The sequence below is a fragment of the Vespa crabro genome, chromosome 9 (assembly GCF_910589235.1).
Source record: "Vespa crabro chromosome 9, iyVesCrab1.2, whole genome shotgun sequence".
Lineage (NCBI taxonomy): Eukaryota > Metazoa > Arthropoda > Insecta > Hymenoptera > Vespidae > Vespa > Vespa crabro.
Genome location: NC_060963.1, coordinates 7,686,339 through 7,704,321, shown reverse-complemented (window position 1 = coordinate 7,704,321; position 17,983 = coordinate 7,686,339). Strand labels below are relative to the sequence as shown.

The following is a 17,983-nucleotide window of genomic DNA, read 5'->3' as shown; positions in this document are numbered from 1 at the left end:
AGAGATTAAAAAATGTAGTTGAATATTTTTTATTTAATATAATAAGAAATAAATGGAATATTTGATTTTTCGTATAAAACGTAGACTTTCTTTTCGAAAAGATACAAATGATTTTCGTCGGTTATATGACTTTTATCTCTTTCTCTCTCTCTCTCTCTCTCTCTTTCTCTCTCTCTCTAAATTGTAATATTTCGCAGTTGGTCGAATCTTGAGAACATTCCTCCTCCGTGCTATATCAGTTCTAAAGACTTCGTTGAGTTTTTCACTTTGCGTTGGATAAGCTGACGGTATCATTAAAATTATTATTATCTACATCTTTATTTGTTCAGTAGAATAAAAGTACGTTGAAAGTACTTTCGATATTTTTTTTTCTTTTCGATGATACTTCCCTCTAATTTTTACGAACAGATGAAAAACGAAATATTTTTTTTTTTAAATCTCTTTGAATCTCCATATCACAAAAATATCTCAAATAATTTCACTCCCTCTGACACGTTTGAAAAATTTTCTAGCGATGAATGCGAATCCATGTAAGATTTAATTTAATTGAAAATAAAATAAATATATAAAATAGAAGAATTTGAAGATTTAATGTTCTTTTCTTTTCTTTTTTTTTTTTAATACAAACGTATGAAAGATATATAATTATTATGTATATATATCTGCGATTATCAGGAGATGCTTAAATTTTCATTACGAATTAACACATTTCACCGAGTAATAGATTTGACGTATATATTAATACATGTAATATAATTTCATAGTAATATGATTAATAGACATTAATTTCTCTTTCTATATATATCCAATGTAACTTGATAAAAATGTTGTTGAAGAAGAGTTGGAAAATAGAGATAAAGAGAAATTATCTAAAACGTTTACGAAATCAAAAGCATTTACAAAAATTGGAAAAAATACGTTGATTGGATGTATGTGAAAACGTTTTAATCTTCGAAAGAGAAGCCTGGTTGGGCAGATTAAAAGAAAGACACATAAGTATTTCCCGATGGGAAATTTAATCCTCTTTGGAAAAAGAGCAACTGTAGAAATTGCTCGGAGAATTTCGTTTTACGAGCATACCACATCATGAAATCCATCCTCTTTTAAGATCTCTTTAAGCCATGAACATTATAAAAAGTGGGCATCGATCCAACTACAGCGAGAACGAAGAACGCGTTTGCCAAGTGACTTTTCTAAGGTGAGGAATACAACGATCGAATTTTACGTTTAATATTTCGATCTTTTCGCGATCGATTTAATAAAAAAACAAATTAACTAAACTTTGATTTTGCTCGAAGCACGAAAGAGAGAGAAAGAGATAGAGAGAGAGAGAGAGAGAGAGAGAGAGAGAGAGAGAGAAAGAGAGAGAGAAAGAGAAAGAGAGAGAGAGAGAGAGAGAGAGAGAGAGAGAGAGAGAGAAGGAAAAGCGTTTTTGATAAAATACTACTATGGGAGATCAAGTGTCGCCTCTGTCGATTCGTCCAGTGACAACGAAAACGCAATAAACGAGCCAATTTTCCGCGCTCGAGCCGACAAAAAACAGCAACGACGCACCTTGGTAATTCTCCTAATGGTCGTGCACGCCGTTACCGTGCTCTTCCGTGCACTCTTCTCTAATGCACTCTCCCTCGTCGACTATATCGTATCGAGCTCGAAAATGCTAGGAAAATGTCGGGAAAATGCTTCGGAAATAATAATACCTACCGGGACAAAATACCGGACGTGCGTTCCCGACCGTTCCGGACCATTCACGAAATCTTCCATGACTTTATCTAATTTTCTATCGAACGTTGAAACCACATTGCGAATTGTCAATGTTTAATATGTTTCTCTCTTTTAAACTCTTCTTTTTTTTTCTTTCTTTCTTTTTTCCTTTTTCCTATCTTCTTCCTCTACTTCTTCTTTTTATTATTTATTCGATTAAAATCAAATATATTGATTTTCGATTAAAACGCGATTATATTACTTTTTTTAATTTATACGATCAAGAAGAATTGAATCCTATGTGTGATATGTTACATCAATGTATATAATGATTTTCGTAACGTATATAATAATTTTCACATTATCTAAGAATAATTTATCTTCATGCTGATTTGGATGTCCTGTTTCATTTGATTTTATTATTATTTCATGGAGGAAAATAGGATCACATAGAAATTTCTATAGAAATCCACAAAAACCATGGGGTCGTTTAAAATGGTAAGTAGCGTTTATGCGTAAAATAATGTGTTTTGTTTTCATAAACCCACGGCTATGTTTGTCTATTCTTTCTTTTCTAGTTTTACATGTGTCGTTATGCTAATGTCCATTACGAAAAATAGAAAGTTTAATTGTTAAACAACATGAACAATTTATCATAAAAGTTGTTTCCGTTCTAATCTGGAAGTAAACGAATATCTTTTCGCACAAATCTTATTATTGTGAATAACGCTCCGATGATTTTATTAATCATTAAATTCAAATTAACCATACTAAATTAGTTATACGAAAGTTCTCCTATATAAACGTATATATCGATGATTACTTTTAACAAATTAATCCCTAAATAAATACCTATTCGTTATTTCTAATTATAGAACATTTATGATTTGAAACGAAAGGTGCGATATCATTGTACACACCGATAAATAGATATATTCTCGTTAAATTAATTAATTGATTGTCGTCATTGAAAAAAAGAATTCAAATCGATAATTAGTACACGAGATGAGATCGATTTCAGGACATTTTATCGTTTATGCAAAGTATTGGATTATTCGTTAAACTCAGCCATACAGATAGCCGGAATGACATTTTCAAAAGAGGGTCAAGCAATTTTACGATTCGTTTCACGTATTCAGCGTCTGTCGATAATGAATGTATATAATGAAGTTATCGCTTATTCATGTCATAACGTCATTAATTCGTTCACTTAGTATCATCTCTTTTACCGAAGAAAAAAGAGGGGACATATTGAATACTTTCGTTTTTATTGGTTATTAAGTAAATGATTATAATGCCGCATTCCCAAGAAGCGTGTCCCACAAACATGAATCATGCTGTCGTGCTCACTTCAATTTTTTTTTCACTTTTATCTTTAAAGGAATGTTTTATCTTTTCAACTCACGAGAGTAAGAAAATAATTTAAAAGTATAATAATCTGCGTAAACATTTTTTTTCACGTTTGCTATTGTTATGACTAAAAATCAAATCCTTGATTCTGACACAATTGAATCATTGAGATGGTGACATCATAGGCAATCTTTATAACACGTCCATAGGAGTCGTAGCTTATGAAATCATAATTCACCTTCGTGATTTATATTTCGAGAAAATGCAGCATAACGCTTCTATTATGTCCATCATATCACGAAGCAATAATATTAAAAGCTAATCAAGAATCCCAAAAATAATCGATAATTCTCTATTTAATATTAAATTACAATTGTAAATTATAAATAATAGTCGAAAGTGTAACGTCTCTTGTGTCGTGTCAAATGATACATATTCAATTTGAAATATTTAATTTGCTCGAACATTTATTCTCACGCTTAAACAATTATTAATACGAAGAGCCTTAAATTTCTGTATTTGTAATTACTCTGAAACTGTTACTCTTTTTATCCAATTCAGATAAAATTTTGCATAATTAGACTTTATGATCCAACGATTAATTTACTTAACTTGTGTAAATATTTGTTATGAAACATGTTACAAAGCTTTAAATGAATGATAGAGAGAAAGAGGGTGGGAGAGAGAGAAAGAGAGAAAGAGGGAGGGAGAGAGAGAAAGAGAGAAAGAGAAAGAGAGAGAGAGAGAGAGAGAGAGAGAGAGAGAGAGAGAGAAATCGATGTATGACCGACATCAAGTGCAAAGCGAGAGAGAGAAAGAGACAGAAGGGAATTGTGAAGTTGGTTACAATAGGAATGCATTGATTGAGTGATTTGTGATTTGTTATTTGATTTGTAATCTGTGTTTTGTGTTCTCTATATACGAATGGCATGTTGGTAACGTGTTTTCTATGGATTCGGTGGTTCGGATCCAAAATCGATCGCGCAAAATAATTTTATTTCGTAAATTTCAGCGGTTCTCAATTTTTCAATAAAGGGATCGTATCCTTCAATCAAGCACATTTTTGCACTTTCTCAAACAATTAACGATAAAATCCAACTAGCAGGAAAAATTGTTATTTTATATTTCGAATCATAGAATGTCATATAGGATTTGATATAATGCGAATGCTTGACATTGTATATTTTTTTTTTAAAGAAAAAAAAATATAAACATGTTTCTTTTTTTTCTTAAACTTTAACTGTTTGCCGTGCTTGATAATGTATTAGTTTAATTTATAAAACAATATTTTTTATTATATATTATATCCCACAGTGAACTCTAAAGATCTTCTTTTGTTCGTTTACGATTATCGAATCTAAAATCAAAATTTAAATTATAGTACAAAGTATAATTTGGAAATTGAATGCATGAATTAATCTTTTTATGAAGGGGAGAAAGGTTTTCATTAAAAATTTTACAAATATTCAGATACATACATCATGACTAAAATTCGTTGTACAAACGAAACAATATAAAAATAATTTTTCAAACGAACGAAAGACCATTAATCGTTTTCCAAATGGAACAAGTGTAGATGCCTTATAAGCAGTTGTTCAAAAAATTTCATGTACACGCTTTGAAATCTCTGGTTATCCCTTTATTGAATATATGGCAACCATTGTAATTGCTTTGACATCTTTTTCAGTTTAAGCATTTCTCTCTCTCTCTCTCTTTCTCTTTCGCATAAACTGCTGTAACTGTACAATACACCTATTTGAAATGAATAATTTATGTGTTCCATGTTGAAACGGTGTTCCATGTAGAATAGGTAAAAAACTGTGAAAAAAATGTGAAAAAAAATGTGAATAACATATGAATTGTATCACACAATAGAAAATTTTTAGTCTAGATAATTAATATAGATAATTCTTATTATATCATAATCCGTAATATTTGATAATTATCAAAAATTTTAAGAAAAAATTTTTAAACTATATCTTAAAACGTTTGTTCTTTTGAATTGAGAAGAAAAAATATTCGTCGAAATCGTAGAAACTTCATCTTCGAGTTAATTAAATTTCGTTAGACAAAGAAAAACATTCTTATACGTTTTCACTACAATTACATATTAATTTGAAATGCGTGCGAACGCATTTATGGATAATAAACATTAAATTTTTTTTCTATATCGTATAATTTCGGTATTATCGTTATAACATAGATTTTAATTAAAATATTACCTAACATTAAACAATTTAAAAAATTTTAAGTATTTTTCGATTGAGAGTATGAAAGGTTTTCATTTACGTAAATAAAGAATAAAAAGTATATCACCGACGTTCTTAAATCTTATCGGGCGAAGCTGACGGATGAAACGTGTGGAAGACAATAAATGACTTTTCGTTTCAACGATATATTGCTCCTCTGGAGATAATGGTAAATATTTCTTTAATGACTTCCATCGTCACAGTCTTTTGGAAAATGTATAAAAGCGGTTCGCTGATCGAAATTTAGTCAGAGCACGAAATTAAATTTATAAGTTATATACGAGATACCCCAGGATGAACGCTAAGCAAGCCTTTTTTACAATAGTTTTTTTCCTCGCTTCAATGCATGTAAGTATTACATTAATATAATAAAATTACATTATTACAATAAAATTAAAAATAAAAGTAAATGTAATTAATTAATTAATTAACTTGAAGATTCTTCAGAGGATTTCGAAATGATTTGAAAAGCAATTTTTTGTGATCGCAGGTAACCAAATGTCATTTAGTGAGAAAACTATTGGAGAGGATAGATCTTCATCAGCTTGGTCATCACATGCATAATAATATGTTTATCACATCGAAAGTACTTAAACCAATGTACGACAGATTTAAAACTTACTTTATAAATATTCACCCACGTCTGGCTAATCGATCTAATCTTATAAATCGCATTAACAGTAAATGCATAAAAATCAATCCTCAAGAAATAATCGAACCAATCGCCATTATCAATCCAAAGGAAATGATTCCAATTGAAGATATTGGAGAAATTAACGCTGCTTCAATTAAGCACGGTGATGTTGTTCCGATTGAGCCGGTTGGTGCTGTTCCAATTGAGCCGGTTGATGCTGCTTCAATTAAACACGGTGATGTTGTTCCGATTGAGCCGGTTGGTGCTGTTCCAATTGAGCCGGTTGATGCTGTTCCAATTGAGCCGGTTGATGCTGTTCCAATTGAGCCGATTGATGCTGTTCCAATTGAGCCGGTTGATGTTGTTCCAATTGAACCGGTTGATGCTCTTCTAATTGAGCCAGTTGATATTGTTCCAATTAAGCAGGTTGATTGTATGCCAATTAAGCAGACTGATGTTACGCCAATTAAGCAGGTTGATGCTGTTTCAATTAAGCAAGTTGATGCTGTTTCAATTAAGCAGGTTGATGTTGATCCAAATAAGCAGATTGCTACTGATCCAATTAAGCAGGTTGATGCGGATTCAGTTACAGCTTAAAAATTGTTTTGTATATTTTCTTTTATATATTGTTAAAATGATTACTAACTTGTAATTTATTTACAGTTTAATTATTCGTATTATAATTTCTCGATGAATAAACAATTTTGGTATGTATATTATGGTATTAAATTAATTTTATTACCACCTTCTATATAAACTCATCGACACTCTTCTCGGTTCTACGTCGCTTTGAAACAAAGTTTAAAAGTGTTTTGGCTCGGTGGTAGACCACGCTTAAAATCGTTGGAAGAAGCTCAACCATGAAACGAATAAATATTCGTGAAACTGCGCGGCAAATACGACTCCTAAGAGTGAGCCAACTCGATACAGTCCGTTTACTTCGAAGGAGAAAGGGAGGGAGAAAGAGAAAGAGAAAGAGAGAGAAAAAGAGAGAAAGAGAGAGAGAGAGAGAGAAAAAGACACTGATAATTAAGTTCCAAGCTTAATTGTCAAGCCTTGTTTCTGCTGCTTTTAACCTGATTTAAATTGTAGAGTTAAAAAGAAAAGAAAAACTACATCGATAAACTAAATGAAATACGATCGAAGATTTTGATCCTTAACGAAACTATACGATCACTAAATGTAGTAGCCAACAATATTCTCGATAATAATTACTGCTGGATATCAATACGGTAACGGTCAACGATGCTAATGAATAGGATTTTAGATCTCGTTGTCCTTGCTTGCTGCTTTCCATTTCTCGTTTGGTATATAGTTTATCCGATGGAACGTCAGTAGTTAGATTTTATTGCTTGATTAACGTTTATGTTCGATCGAATCCCTTATGGAAAGGTCGACGTACAAATTATTAATCAACGATTGATGGAATAACGAGTTCGTTTTATTGCCGTACGATAGCAGACGATAAGGAGACTATTAACGTTCGATAGATTGAATTACTTTTCCTAATAGAAACTTGCAAAACATGTTTGCAAATTTTTTATCTTTTCAAATAGGTATACGGTGGTACTAGATAATCTTTTAATACGATCGTCGAGGATCGATCGATAGGTGCACGATTTTTAGGTGTTTCGGGAAAAAGAACGGTCGGTGGTAGGGTTGATGATTTCCGATCGAAATCCATTCCGTGCGTTCCTAGTCTTTCTTCCGGATCCAGTGGTGGGCTCAAATTTGTACTTGGCTGACAGACGATCACAGAATTTTGAGCATCATCGATTATGGCAACTCTCGAAGCACCTGAAATAGAATTTCAAGCTAGAACCTAACTAGAATTTCATTGCGTATACGTAATAACTTGGCAAGTTCACCTTTGATAAACACCGAGCCACTTCCAGGTCTGCTCACGATCAACTCGTTGCGGAGAGATCCGCATAGGAATAGTTTCTTCGATGTATCGTCTGATGCAATTTCATCGTTGCTTTCGATCGCAACGATATTTGCATTTCCATCGGTAGCTCCCGTTATCGTTACTGGACTGATTAGCGATTCGAACTCGGTTGTCCTTGTCTCTAGAGAAACTATCCCAGAAGGTGAAGCAAAAGTTGTCGTGACTGGTGGAATCGTATTTAGAACGATCGGCTCGATCATTTCGTTTTGATTAGAAAGAGTTGCTTCTGTAGGATAAATCACGATCGATGAAGATTTTTTCGAAGGTCCATCATTACTCATTGAAAAGTCTGTCCAAGGAATAGGATCTATAAAATAATGAGAAAGAATTTTTTCAATTTTATATCTAATTGTTTTATATAATATCTTGATACAATACCTTTTCTTAAGGGTGGAAGTATAGACGTTGACAAAATCGGAGAATTCGATCGAAATGATGAATTTTCCACGATATGCTCGGTTAAAATATTTCGTGCATTTTGATTAACATCTTTTATTTCTTGATGTGTCCAAATATCCCCACGAGTGAGAGAGAATAGCGTTATTGTCAAAAGCTTAAAAAAAAAAACAATATTAAGTCATTGTTAATTATCTTGAAAAATTCGTAATATTAAAAATGAAATATTTATTTCAATATTAATTCCACGAATTATTAAAACGAACGATATAATGCAGTTTGTAGAAACGCATAGCTATGCATTGGTATATTGTAGTGTAGATAATCTAATGGATCATCTTACGTCGTTTCCACTATGAGTTTATCATCTTGTCTCGCGTCAGCACGTTGTATGATTTGAGAACAATATCCGACCTTCAGATATCGTTGCATCAGATCAGAATGAACATAGGAATATGCAAATGCAAACGTAGAGATTAGTGATATCTACTTTTGCAACTTACATATTTCTGTTGATGAAAAAAAAAAATAAATAAATAAAATAATAAACGTGTAACATAATCATCGAGATATCCTTCAACAGGAGTGAACGTATGAATTCTACAAATAATACACTAATTAATTTTCTTACGACGAAGAAATAATTTTCACGGAGAAACGTTCGACGATATTACGCAATTTCTGTTCTGCAATTTTCAATGTAACATTCTTATATAATAAGAATATAACTCGTAACGCATAACGTTTTTTAAAATTATATAATTTTTCGATAATTAATAATAAATTATGAACTGCAATATGTTAAAGGAGATAAAACTAATATATAAATTCAATATCTTTGAGTTTTTAATACCTTAGTAATCGATGATTTATTTCTTCGAAAAATTGATATCGTTAGAAGTAGGAACTAGAGAGCGAATGTTCGAAGCAAGGAAGAACATAAATTTTCTCTGTTAACTATCGAGAAAGGATGTTCGATAAAGAACCGTCAGTGGACTACGAAGCAAGTATGTATCCGCAAAGGTACTATAGTACTAGACACTTGAGAAAGATACTCTCCTAACGGACGGAACGAGGAAATAAGTAATTCTAGGTTCAACGTACACGAAGACGAGTACGATACTTTGTCGGTCGTATTTCATCGATGACACGGCCATTGCGTTACGAACAAACGAATTAAACTTTTCTCATCTGGCAACCTTCAAACGTTATGCCAACGCGAATTCCCTTTTCATAACGATTCCCCTTTCCTCGTCTATCTTTTTCATCTTTTTTTTTTAGTTCGGTCAGTTTGGTTGACGAAGTACGATAAAGTTTCCTCCTCTTACCGATAACTTCATTCTCTTTCCTTTTTCGTGACTTTTTCCAAATCTTCTTCGAAGTATCTTTCGTAGGGATACCTCTACGCTCGTTGGATTCTACTTTGTTACTGATATTACTCGTGAGAAATTCCAACCATTATATACTCGAAGAGAAACGAAAAATAAATCTTTGATCATCACCTTGATCATCCTCTCAATGATTCCTTTGGAAAGGAAGGACAACGTAAAATAGTAGACGTTCACGTGCGATTGAAGCGTCGTGATCGATAACATTCCTTCTCAGTCTTCGGTCCCTCCATTGTTACCACAGCATTATCTAAATCCATTTCGAGTATGGATTTATCCTGACTAAGCTGAATAGTCTATGGAATTAACCGCATTATGGATAACCGAATGAGGACTAAGAAGGATTTTCGAATGAATTTTCCGTGATCGAAAGAGTTTCGATATCAATGTAGAGATATCAATTTTAGATTCAAAACATTTGTTTCATGAACAACGGGTTTTGTGATTTATCATTGAAAGCTGTGCCACACCCTTTCATTAACGACATACCACCTGGAAAGTCAATGATATGCATTATTTCGATTTTTATCTCTGATAGTTTATTGGAGAGGTAGGGGAATAGAAGTATAAAAGACAAAGCAGGTCGAATGATGTTCATCGATTGACCGCTTTTCCTTCTGGAGTGTGTTACATTAGCAAAGATAGAACATTAAAATCATGAAATTTTTAGTAAGTATAGACGTCATCTATATCTTTTATAATTTTTCTATGAAATATATACATAAAGGTTTAAAAATAATCGAAACTCAAAAGAAATAGTAGGAATTATTATTAGAAAAGAGACTAGAAACATATAGAATACTTACGTTTTTTTCAGATCGTTGTTCTCGCTATGTTCGCGATGGTAGCGGCCTATCCGGAAAGAGAACGGCGTAGCGTCTGGGGTTGGCCTGCGGTTGCTCCCGCAGCTGCAGTGATCGGCCCGAAAGCTATTCCGGCTGCCGTGATCGGTCCTAACGCCGGTGCTGCGGTCGTATCTGCAGCTGCACCAGCGGTCATAGCAGCTCATGTTCCTGGTAAGCAGCCAGTATAACGTCGAATACTAATGACGGATTCGTCTTATCTTATTATAATTTATATCACCGTTTTTTATATTCTAATGGGAACATATTTTATATGTGTCATCTCGACTTGACATTCTAATGGGAACATATCTTGTATGTATCATTATATCTAGCAAGAAATAATTTTAAGGCAAAGTGTTTCACTTACATGAATATACACGAATGTGTTCCTATTGAAATGTTTCGTTTCGTAGATACTTATATTCGGAAAATCGAGTACGACAAATTGGTAACGTTATTGATCCATAAACGATTATCTTTTGTTAAACGAACAGACATATATATATATATATATATATATATATATATATATATATATATATTTGTTCATTCATTCATTGAATATTCGTAAGATATTGACTTTAACGAAAAGGATATTTATAGCGGCAGCAGTAGTGGCCCCAGGAGCCGTTGTCGCTCCGCACATCTGGTAATCATGGGGGAATACTAACCGCCGTTGGATCTCACTGGAATAATTATACGGACCTTGCGCGTCACGATGTATCCTCTGGAATACGATGTCGTTCGACTTCCTCGATGTTGAATCCTTGTTCACCTTCGTCACTGGACTACCTCACTATACCGATGATTTCTCTCGATAATCTAAGATATCATGCTTTTACGTGATTGTTGCAATTATAAAAAAATATATGATCTGAAAACAATACGCTTTATAAAATATCTTTTCTTTGATATTTTAAAAATATTTCATCGCTAATACAGCATGTAACTAAGAGACATTATTAATATATTCTTCAATAAAATAAATACTTTATAAATATCTGTACTTATTTGTTATTTATTCCATCATCTGAAAATAATGTTAACATACTTATTTAATGATAAACAATCTTGATTATATCTTTTTCGACCTATGATTCAATTCTCTACATGATATTAAAATCAATTATTGTTAACATTACTTTCTGGATAAAAAAAATAACAAAAGCAAATAGAAACAAATATTAGATAGTAACATAAAATCGATAACAAGAGATGGATTGACAAGTGGTGGATAGTGTCTATTTATATAAAATTGTTTATAATTGTTTATAATTTAAATTATTTATAATATAAATTATACATATACAATATGCATTAATTAAATAAATTTAGGTATGAAAAATTAGTCGTAACAATTTTTTATAACAAATTGTTTATAACCAATTACTAAAAATATATAGAATGTTTATATGAGTTATAGAGTCTTAGCTTTAAAAAAGTTTATCATATCAATTATTTATAACAAATTGTTTATAACAAATAATTAAATATATATACGATATATGCATGAATTATATATGGCTTCAGCTTTCAAAAAATTAGTCATGTCAATTGTTTATAAAAATTATTTGTAACAAATTGTTAAATATATTTTTACAATATATGCATAAATTATATATGGCTTTAGCTTTAAAAGAATTAGTTATGACAATAGTTTATAACAAATTATTTATAACAAATTGTTCCAAATGTATATAATGTTTATATGAATTATATAATCCTAGTTTGAAAAAATAATTTTTATTACGTTAATTATTTATTATTATTAATTATTTATTATAATTTGTAAAACAACTAGTTATATAAGCTTGTAAAATAAAGAAAAATTTTCTCTTTAAAATGGTTTTTGTTTCAAGTCTCTACGACTCTCGATTTTAGAGATATTCTAATATTAATGAAAAGTATTTACGCTGATAGACTGACCTATATAATTTCTTTCAAAAACGGCATTGACACAGTGACCTATATAAATTCCTGGAATTTAATTGTTTCCACTATTTACTATGACTTGCGTACGCTCATACTTTACGTTACTACAGATAGCACATGTTTATTGAGAGTTATGAATGATAAATTAAAAGGGATATATCTTCGGAACGAAAAGTCACAGAGAGTTGAAAGAAAGACCATTTTAAAGGAAAAAATACTCTTTTCATTTATGTATTCAGATATTATCGATATAATAAGATTGATTTTATGATGCAATTGATTGAGTTATCAAACTAATCGATTCATCGAGATAATAAAACACGACAAATTTAATAAATTTAAACGAGTATATTAAAATATTTTTATGTTTGGATCGATCTGTATGCTTCTTCCTAACAATGAAAAAAGTATTTCTAAGCTTTTTTTGAAGTTAGCAAAAAACTACGATAACGATAGAGGGTAAGAACTGTTTTAAATAGAAAACTTCAGGAGTTAAGAATTCTCGTTTTCTCGTGGAAGACAAAGGTCAGATATCGAAAAAGAAGAAAGTCGAAGAAAGTATTGTGCGGAGGTTCTTTTATTTCAATAAGAATAGACGCAACGTGGAATAAGAAAAAATAAGAGATGCTCAAAGAGTTGCTAGGAGCATTATTCTTGCGAGTCATTGAGCGAGGTATGATAATAATAGACCTAATAAGCCGTTGAAGGGGATCGTTATAAGTTTCGCTCGAGAGGATAGCGTTTAATTGCTTAAGGTTAAAACTCGTAGTCGTGTTTCCATGATCTCAAGCGCGTCCTTCCGCAAAGACAAAGCCAAGAGTAGAAAGTTCAGGAGAAGTCTCGAGCTGAGACGAATCTTCTTCAAAACTCGTATCAACGTAAGACGAGGCGGAAAATCGTTGAAATCGTAGAAACCAACCAAGAGTAGTATAGAGGCTTTTTCTTTTACCAAATGCCATGAGCTAGTGCACCAGGAGCAACAATTGCTCCAGATGGTCCAGATACAACGGCGGACCCTACAAAATGATCGAACGTTAAATTAATTTAAAAATCATAACAAAATAATATCTATATAAATTTATTTAATTATAAATAAATTAATAATAATTTCGACTTACCATGAGCTGGTCCGACGACAGCAGCGGAGCCTGCGGAGGGTCCAACGACAGCTGCGGAACCAGCAGAAGGTCCCACTACAGCAGCAGAACCTGCCGAAGGTCCAACAACAGCAGCGGATCCAGCAGAAGGACCAACTACGGCTGCAGAACCAGCTGAAGGACCTAGTACTGCTACCGATGGTGCAGCTGGTGCAACAACGGCAGCAGCAGGGGCAAGTGCAACACCATGGCCTAAACCAAGAACTCCTAATCCCCAACCTAAGGACCGACGTTCGCGTTCCGGCGAAGCCGAAGCGATCGCGATTACAGCGGCAATGAGAATCTAACGGAAAAACGAATAAGATCTTTATATTGATATATCTTTAATCGATCAAGCCAATTACTCACCAAACACTTCATGATTGTTCTTGTCGATGAGTCCTGTTAGGCTTCACTGATATCCAACCCTTCGATCAGCCGCTCTTATATACTTACTCAACAACACTATTATTCTCGTCAACCTTCAACCCCTCTTAAAAATATCTAATATGGTAAGGTGCGGCTCCTGTTCTAAATGACATTAGAATATAAGATCAAAATTCCAGATCCATCGGCGACCGAGACCTTTATATTTTTTTCAACTTGTTAAGCTGGCATTCCTCTAATCTAGAACGACCGGTTGTCTATTATTTTTATAGTAATATTCTTATAAGATTACTTTTCCTTCTCCTCTGGATTTTCTCGATTGCGATCTTTTTTTTTTATTTATTTATCCTCTTTCTTTCTAATCGTAGTATCTTTTCACGAAAAAACCAAACGTTTCTGCGAGTATTTCTTGTTTTTCGTTAAAATGAAAATTATTATATTATTCTTATTCTCTTTCTCGAAAAGATGTAATTGAATATCCGAAAGAGAAAGCTAAATTAAACTCTGAAATTTTCGATACGTTATTGTCGATACGCAAATTTTCTAAGAGAATTTTTATTCTTAGATTCTTCAGTGGATCTTTAGTCTTTCCTGGGAACGAAGAGTCGAAGAAGCTGTGAAAGAGGATTGCCTTAGAAGAAGTTAAAGGAAGAGTGCGGTTAAAGGGTGGTTATTGAAAAATTCATAGATTCGAACCCCTTTGTGTCGATTTCGAAGCGATGGATTCCTTTTCAAAAAGTATTTCTTTCGAAGGCGAAAGATCTTCATATACATACGTATGTACATATATTATACATAGATATATACATATATATAGTGAATCATAGAAATATTTATAACTTTTAAATATAACTTTTAAAATTAAACAACTTAATCTAAATCAAAGAAAAAATTCGTAAATTATTATAGTATACGAATTGTGTTTATTTTGAATTTAAACAAAAATTTGTTCTTTTTTTGTTAATAATAAAAAATACAAGATACATTTTAAAAAAATTCTTTTTACGAATCTTGTTTGTTTCTTCTTTTTTCTTTTATTTTTTTTTTGTTAAAGCGAGTGCACACATATATGTTTTATTGATTGCATTGAAATATTTTCATCGCTCGCTGTACTACTACATTAATGCTTATGTTACTGTACACAGATGGATAGAGTTCCACTTTTTTTCCCTGTCAATCCCTCATCGTAATACATCTCGCCAACAATTATTACACCATCAAAGGGTCGGGACAACGTTACATTCGTTTTGAAGTATGTACTTTTATTGGCATAGTACAATATCGAATTGTGGAATATATCGGATCGGTCGATGGGGAGCATCGAAGTGCAAACACAACGGTTCTGCGATAGACTGAAAATAATTAGTGCGGTGAAACAATTATCGAGTGGTGCCAGCGGTGAATGGATGCCAGCCACGATATCGGCACGATTCGGAAGCAAACGGTTTTCGGTAAATGCTTCGTTCCCCTATCTGTATTTATATCTCTCTCTCTCTCTCTATATATATATATATATGTGTATGTGTGTGTGTGTGTGTGTGTGTGTTAGTGTGTATGTGTATGTATGCTGCGTGTATAAAGCAACGAGTAGTAACGCGGAAACGGAGAATTAAATAGAAGGATCCATTTACGTTACTGGATCGATGAGACGAAACGAGACAATAAATTTTACGTTAACTTGAATTCTTATCAATTTTAATTATGTCCATCCTCTAATTAGCAAAAATTCTTTCATTAAAGAATCTGTTGTACTTTAGGATATTTGCTCGTTAAAATGTTAGACGCGTCGAGTCATTACGTACGCCAGCTTCGTTTATCTTCAACGGAAGTGAGTCAACTCGTTGCGGAGAACCAAGTTCCGTCGTGGATATTAACGAGTCGAGATAGCGAAGAATAAACTTTAATGATTCATTATACCTACGTTCAACTAATTTCAAAGACGCCGATCGACGAAGAAATTACATGCTTTCGATCGAACGCCTTAATAAATGTGCCATTGTTATGGAATCAATGTTTCGCAAGGTATCTGTTATTGGTATTATTCATGCATTCTTTGGATAAATGTTAGATCGCTACGTAATATCTCTGGTCAAATTAACGAATTGCTCATTGAATAATAACGAATTATACAATATAATAATAATAATAATAATAATAATAATCGATATATTGATTATTAATTAATATTGTGTCTTTTTTAGAATTACGTATCAAATATTTTTTTTTCTTTTTTTTTTCTTTTTTTTTTGTTTTCTTTTAATTATAATTCGATCATTACGAAAAAGAAGAAAATAGAAGAAGAAAATCTACCGTAAAATATCAATGCTTTCCGTTAAGTCATTAAGTAAGAAGAAAACTGCTACGATTTCTACCGTTATACGTCCTTGAAGGAAGAGTAAGTAGGTATGAGAAAAGGACTCGATGGAGCGCGAAAAGGAACGCGCTCGGGCGTAGTTGCGATGGCCGTACTTGGCAATGAAACGATTACAGCTCCGTTACACCATTAGATTCGTCGTATAACTAGGCGAAACGTCTACGACGGCTATAAGGTCGTGTGTCGTGTGCCGCGTGCCTGTACGAGTCATGAGCATCGTTAGTTGCCTTTACACGTTGGAATATATTTCTTCTTTCTATGTACATATGTATACGAATACTTGTATTTCCATACATACTCGTTTCCACAGCGTAGGCGTTTAAAATCACGATGCAAGTGCACCTTCGAATCTCGTAACTTTTACTTCTTTTGTTCTTTTTTTTATCTGTTTTTCTTTTTCTTTTTTTTTTTCTTTTTTTTTTCTTTTTTTTTCCATACAAATCTACAATATCTTATCCCGAGAATTCTTCTTTTTTTTGACTTTTGAAATATTCGTAGCGAAATAAAAAGAGAGATAGAGAGAAAAAGAAAGATGGATAGATAGATAGATAGATAGATAGATAGATAGATAGAGAGAGAGAGAGAGAGAGAGAGAGAGAGAGAGAGAGAAAAGAGTACGAGATAGTTTGAAAAGAAAATCCTTCAAATATATTATTTAAATTATTCTAATTGATTTGTCCACACCTAACTCTTTATCTTCTAAATTACATATTTATTGGTTATTTAATCATTGTAAAAAGATGTACAAAAACGTAGTATAATATTCAATGAGATTTACACTTGTAGAATAATTTTCTACCATCCGTGAAGCGTATTGACAGCAGAGATTACAGCACCGTGGGCAACGCCATTCGTAGAAACGATTCCACCATCCGGACCAGCAACTACAGTAGTTCCCGCAGGCGGAACACTGACAAGAGATGCTGTCGCTGCGTGAGGTGCTGCGATCACTGTACCATGCTCCAATCCATTATCTAAAACAATGTTTCCAAATAGAATAGTTTACAAAATATAAGTGGATTTATAAAAGGATATTTTTTAAAAGTCATCTTCCATATTTCATTTGTTCATTATTTTACATTATATGCTTTTGTCGTTAATCCATTAGATTATAATAATTCTTACCTACGACTAGAGCACTCAAACCTAGAGATGGTTCAGAGACAAGAGTTGGACCAGCGACGGAGCCAATTACCGCAGACGGTCCAGCAACTGATCCAGATATTACAGCAGATCCAGCGACTGCACCACTTACGGCAACGGGTCCACTGACTGAACCAGCGACAGCTACTGATCCTTTATGAGGACCAATCACAGCTGTACTAGGTCCTACGATTCCACTTGGTGCACCAGAGACTACACCAGCGATAACTATAAGAACGATCTAAAAATGCCGATATTTTTTATTAACTCATAAATATATTTTCGAGTGGAGCGTTAATGAAATGATAATATGCTTCTACCAAAGGTGTCATTTTTCTTCTTCTTCTTCTTCCTTCTCTCTTTTAAAGACTAATAATTATACGATCGACATTCAAGCTTTTATACCACCTACTGACCCTGAATCACACCCTCTATTATTTTTTTCAACCATTTAAATGTCACTATCGCTTTATAAATAAATCCCATCGGTCGAAGAA

General features: G+C 32.7%; 5 protein-coding genes across 6 annotated transcripts; 2 read left to right on the top strand and 3 right to left on the bottom strand.

The window, feature by feature from the left end:
* Window positions 1-5,402: 5,402 nt before the first annotated feature.
* LOC124426572 (titin-like) lies at window positions 5,403-6,938 on the top strand. Of its 2 annotated transcripts, XM_046968410.1 has the most exons (3): window positions 5,403-5,651; window positions 5,794-5,903; window positions 5,985-6,938. In XM_046968410.1, the coding sequence occupies exons 1-3, from the start codon at window positions 5,598-5,600 to the stop codon at window positions 6,532-6,534; spliced, it is 714 nt and encodes a 237-aa protein (XP_046824366.1). In that variant the 5' UTR covers window positions 5,403-5,597; the 3' UTR covers window positions 6,535-6,938. The 2 variants fall into 2 exon arrangements, with proteins under 2 accessions (XP_046824366.1, XP_046824365.1); XM_046968409.1 differs by having other exon boundaries at window positions 5,407-5,651; window positions 5,794-6,938.
* A 7-nt stretch (window positions 6,939-6,945) lies between these two features.
* On the bottom strand, window positions 6,946-9,741 carry LOC124426571. The gene is made up of 4 exons (XM_046968408.1): window positions 9,610-9,741; window positions 8,264-8,438; window positions 7,806-8,192; window positions 6,946-7,734 (listed from the first exon to the last, which is right to left on the bottom strand). Exons 1-4 carry the CDS (start codon window positions 9,619-9,621, stop codon window positions 7,478-7,480), a joined length of 831 nt encoding a protein of 276 aa, XP_046824364.1. The 5' UTR covers window positions 9,622-9,741; the 3' UTR covers window positions 6,946-7,477.
* Window positions 9,742-10,235: 494 nt separating this feature from the next.
* LOC124426594 lies at window positions 10,236-11,520 on the top strand. Its single transcript, XM_046968452.1, has 3 exons — window positions 10,236-10,338; window positions 10,487-10,685; window positions 11,118-11,520. Exons 1-3 carry the CDS (start codon window positions 10,327-10,329, stop codon window positions 11,165-11,167), a joined length of 261 nt encoding a protein of 86 aa, XP_046824408.1. The 5' UTR covers window positions 10,236-10,326; the 3' UTR covers window positions 11,168-11,520.
* Window positions 11,521-13,005: 1,485 nt separating this feature from the next.
* LOC124426570 (protein FAM71B-like) lies at window positions 13,006-14,030 on the bottom strand. Its single transcript, XM_046968407.1, has 3 exons — window positions 13,952-14,030; window positions 13,565-13,886; window positions 13,006-13,462 (listed from the first exon to the last, which is right to left on the bottom strand). The coding sequence occupies exons 1-3, from the start codon at window positions 13,961-13,963 to the stop codon at window positions 13,392-13,394; spliced, it is 405 nt and encodes a 134-aa protein (XP_046824363.1). The 5' UTR covers window positions 13,964-14,030; the 3' UTR covers window positions 13,006-13,391.
* A 3,004-nt stretch (window positions 14,031-17,034) lies between these two features.
* LOC124426515 (mucin-19-like) lies at window positions 17,035-17,913 on the bottom strand. The gene is made up of 3 exons (XM_046968271.1): window positions 17,807-17,913; window positions 17,469-17,727; window positions 17,035-17,317 (listed from the first exon to the last, which is right to left on the bottom strand). Exons 1-3 carry the CDS (start codon window positions 17,816-17,818, stop codon window positions 17,139-17,141), a joined length of 450 nt encoding a protein of 149 aa, XP_046824227.1. The 5' UTR covers window positions 17,819-17,913; the 3' UTR covers window positions 17,035-17,138.
* Window positions 17,914-17,983: the final 70 nt, after the last annotated feature.

Excerpts from the sequence above, each read along its gene's own strand:
- LOC124426572 (XM_046968409.1), top strand. The coding sequence starts at position 5,598 with ATGAACGCTAAGCAAGCCTTTTTTACAATAGTTTTTTTCCTCGCTTCA. Across the intron at positions 5,652-5,793 it reads TTTTCCTCGCTTCAATGCAT|GTAACCAAATGTCATTTAGT; the intron begins GTAAGTATTACA and ends TTGTGATCGCAG.
- LOC124426515 (XM_046968271.1), bottom strand. Across the intron at positions 17,318-17,468 it reads TTTGAGTGCTCTAGTCGTAG|ATAATGGATTGGAGCATGGT; the intron begins GTAAGAATTATT and ends ACATTGTTTTAG.
- LOC124426570 (XM_046968407.1), bottom strand. Across the intron at positions 13,463-13,564 it reads TGTCGTCGGACCAGCTCATG|GGTCCGCCGTTGTATCTGGA; the intron begins GTAAGTCGAAAT and ends ATCATTTTGTAG.
- LOC124426571 (XM_046968408.1), bottom strand. Across the intron at positions 8,193-8,263 it reads ACTTCCACCCTTAAGAAAAG|ATCCTATTCCTTGGACAGAC; the intron begins GTATTGTATCAA and ends ATTATTTTATAG. Across the intron at positions 7,735-7,805 it reads TGGCTCGGTGTTTATCAAAG|GTGCTTCGAGAGTTGCCATA; the intron begins GTGAACTTGCCA and ends ATTCTATTTCAG.
- LOC124426594 (XM_046968452.1), top strand. Across the intron at positions 10,686-11,117 it reads CATAGCAGCTCATGTTCCTG|CGGCAGCAGTAGTGGCCCCA; the intron begins GTAAGCAGCCAG and ends GGATATTTATAG.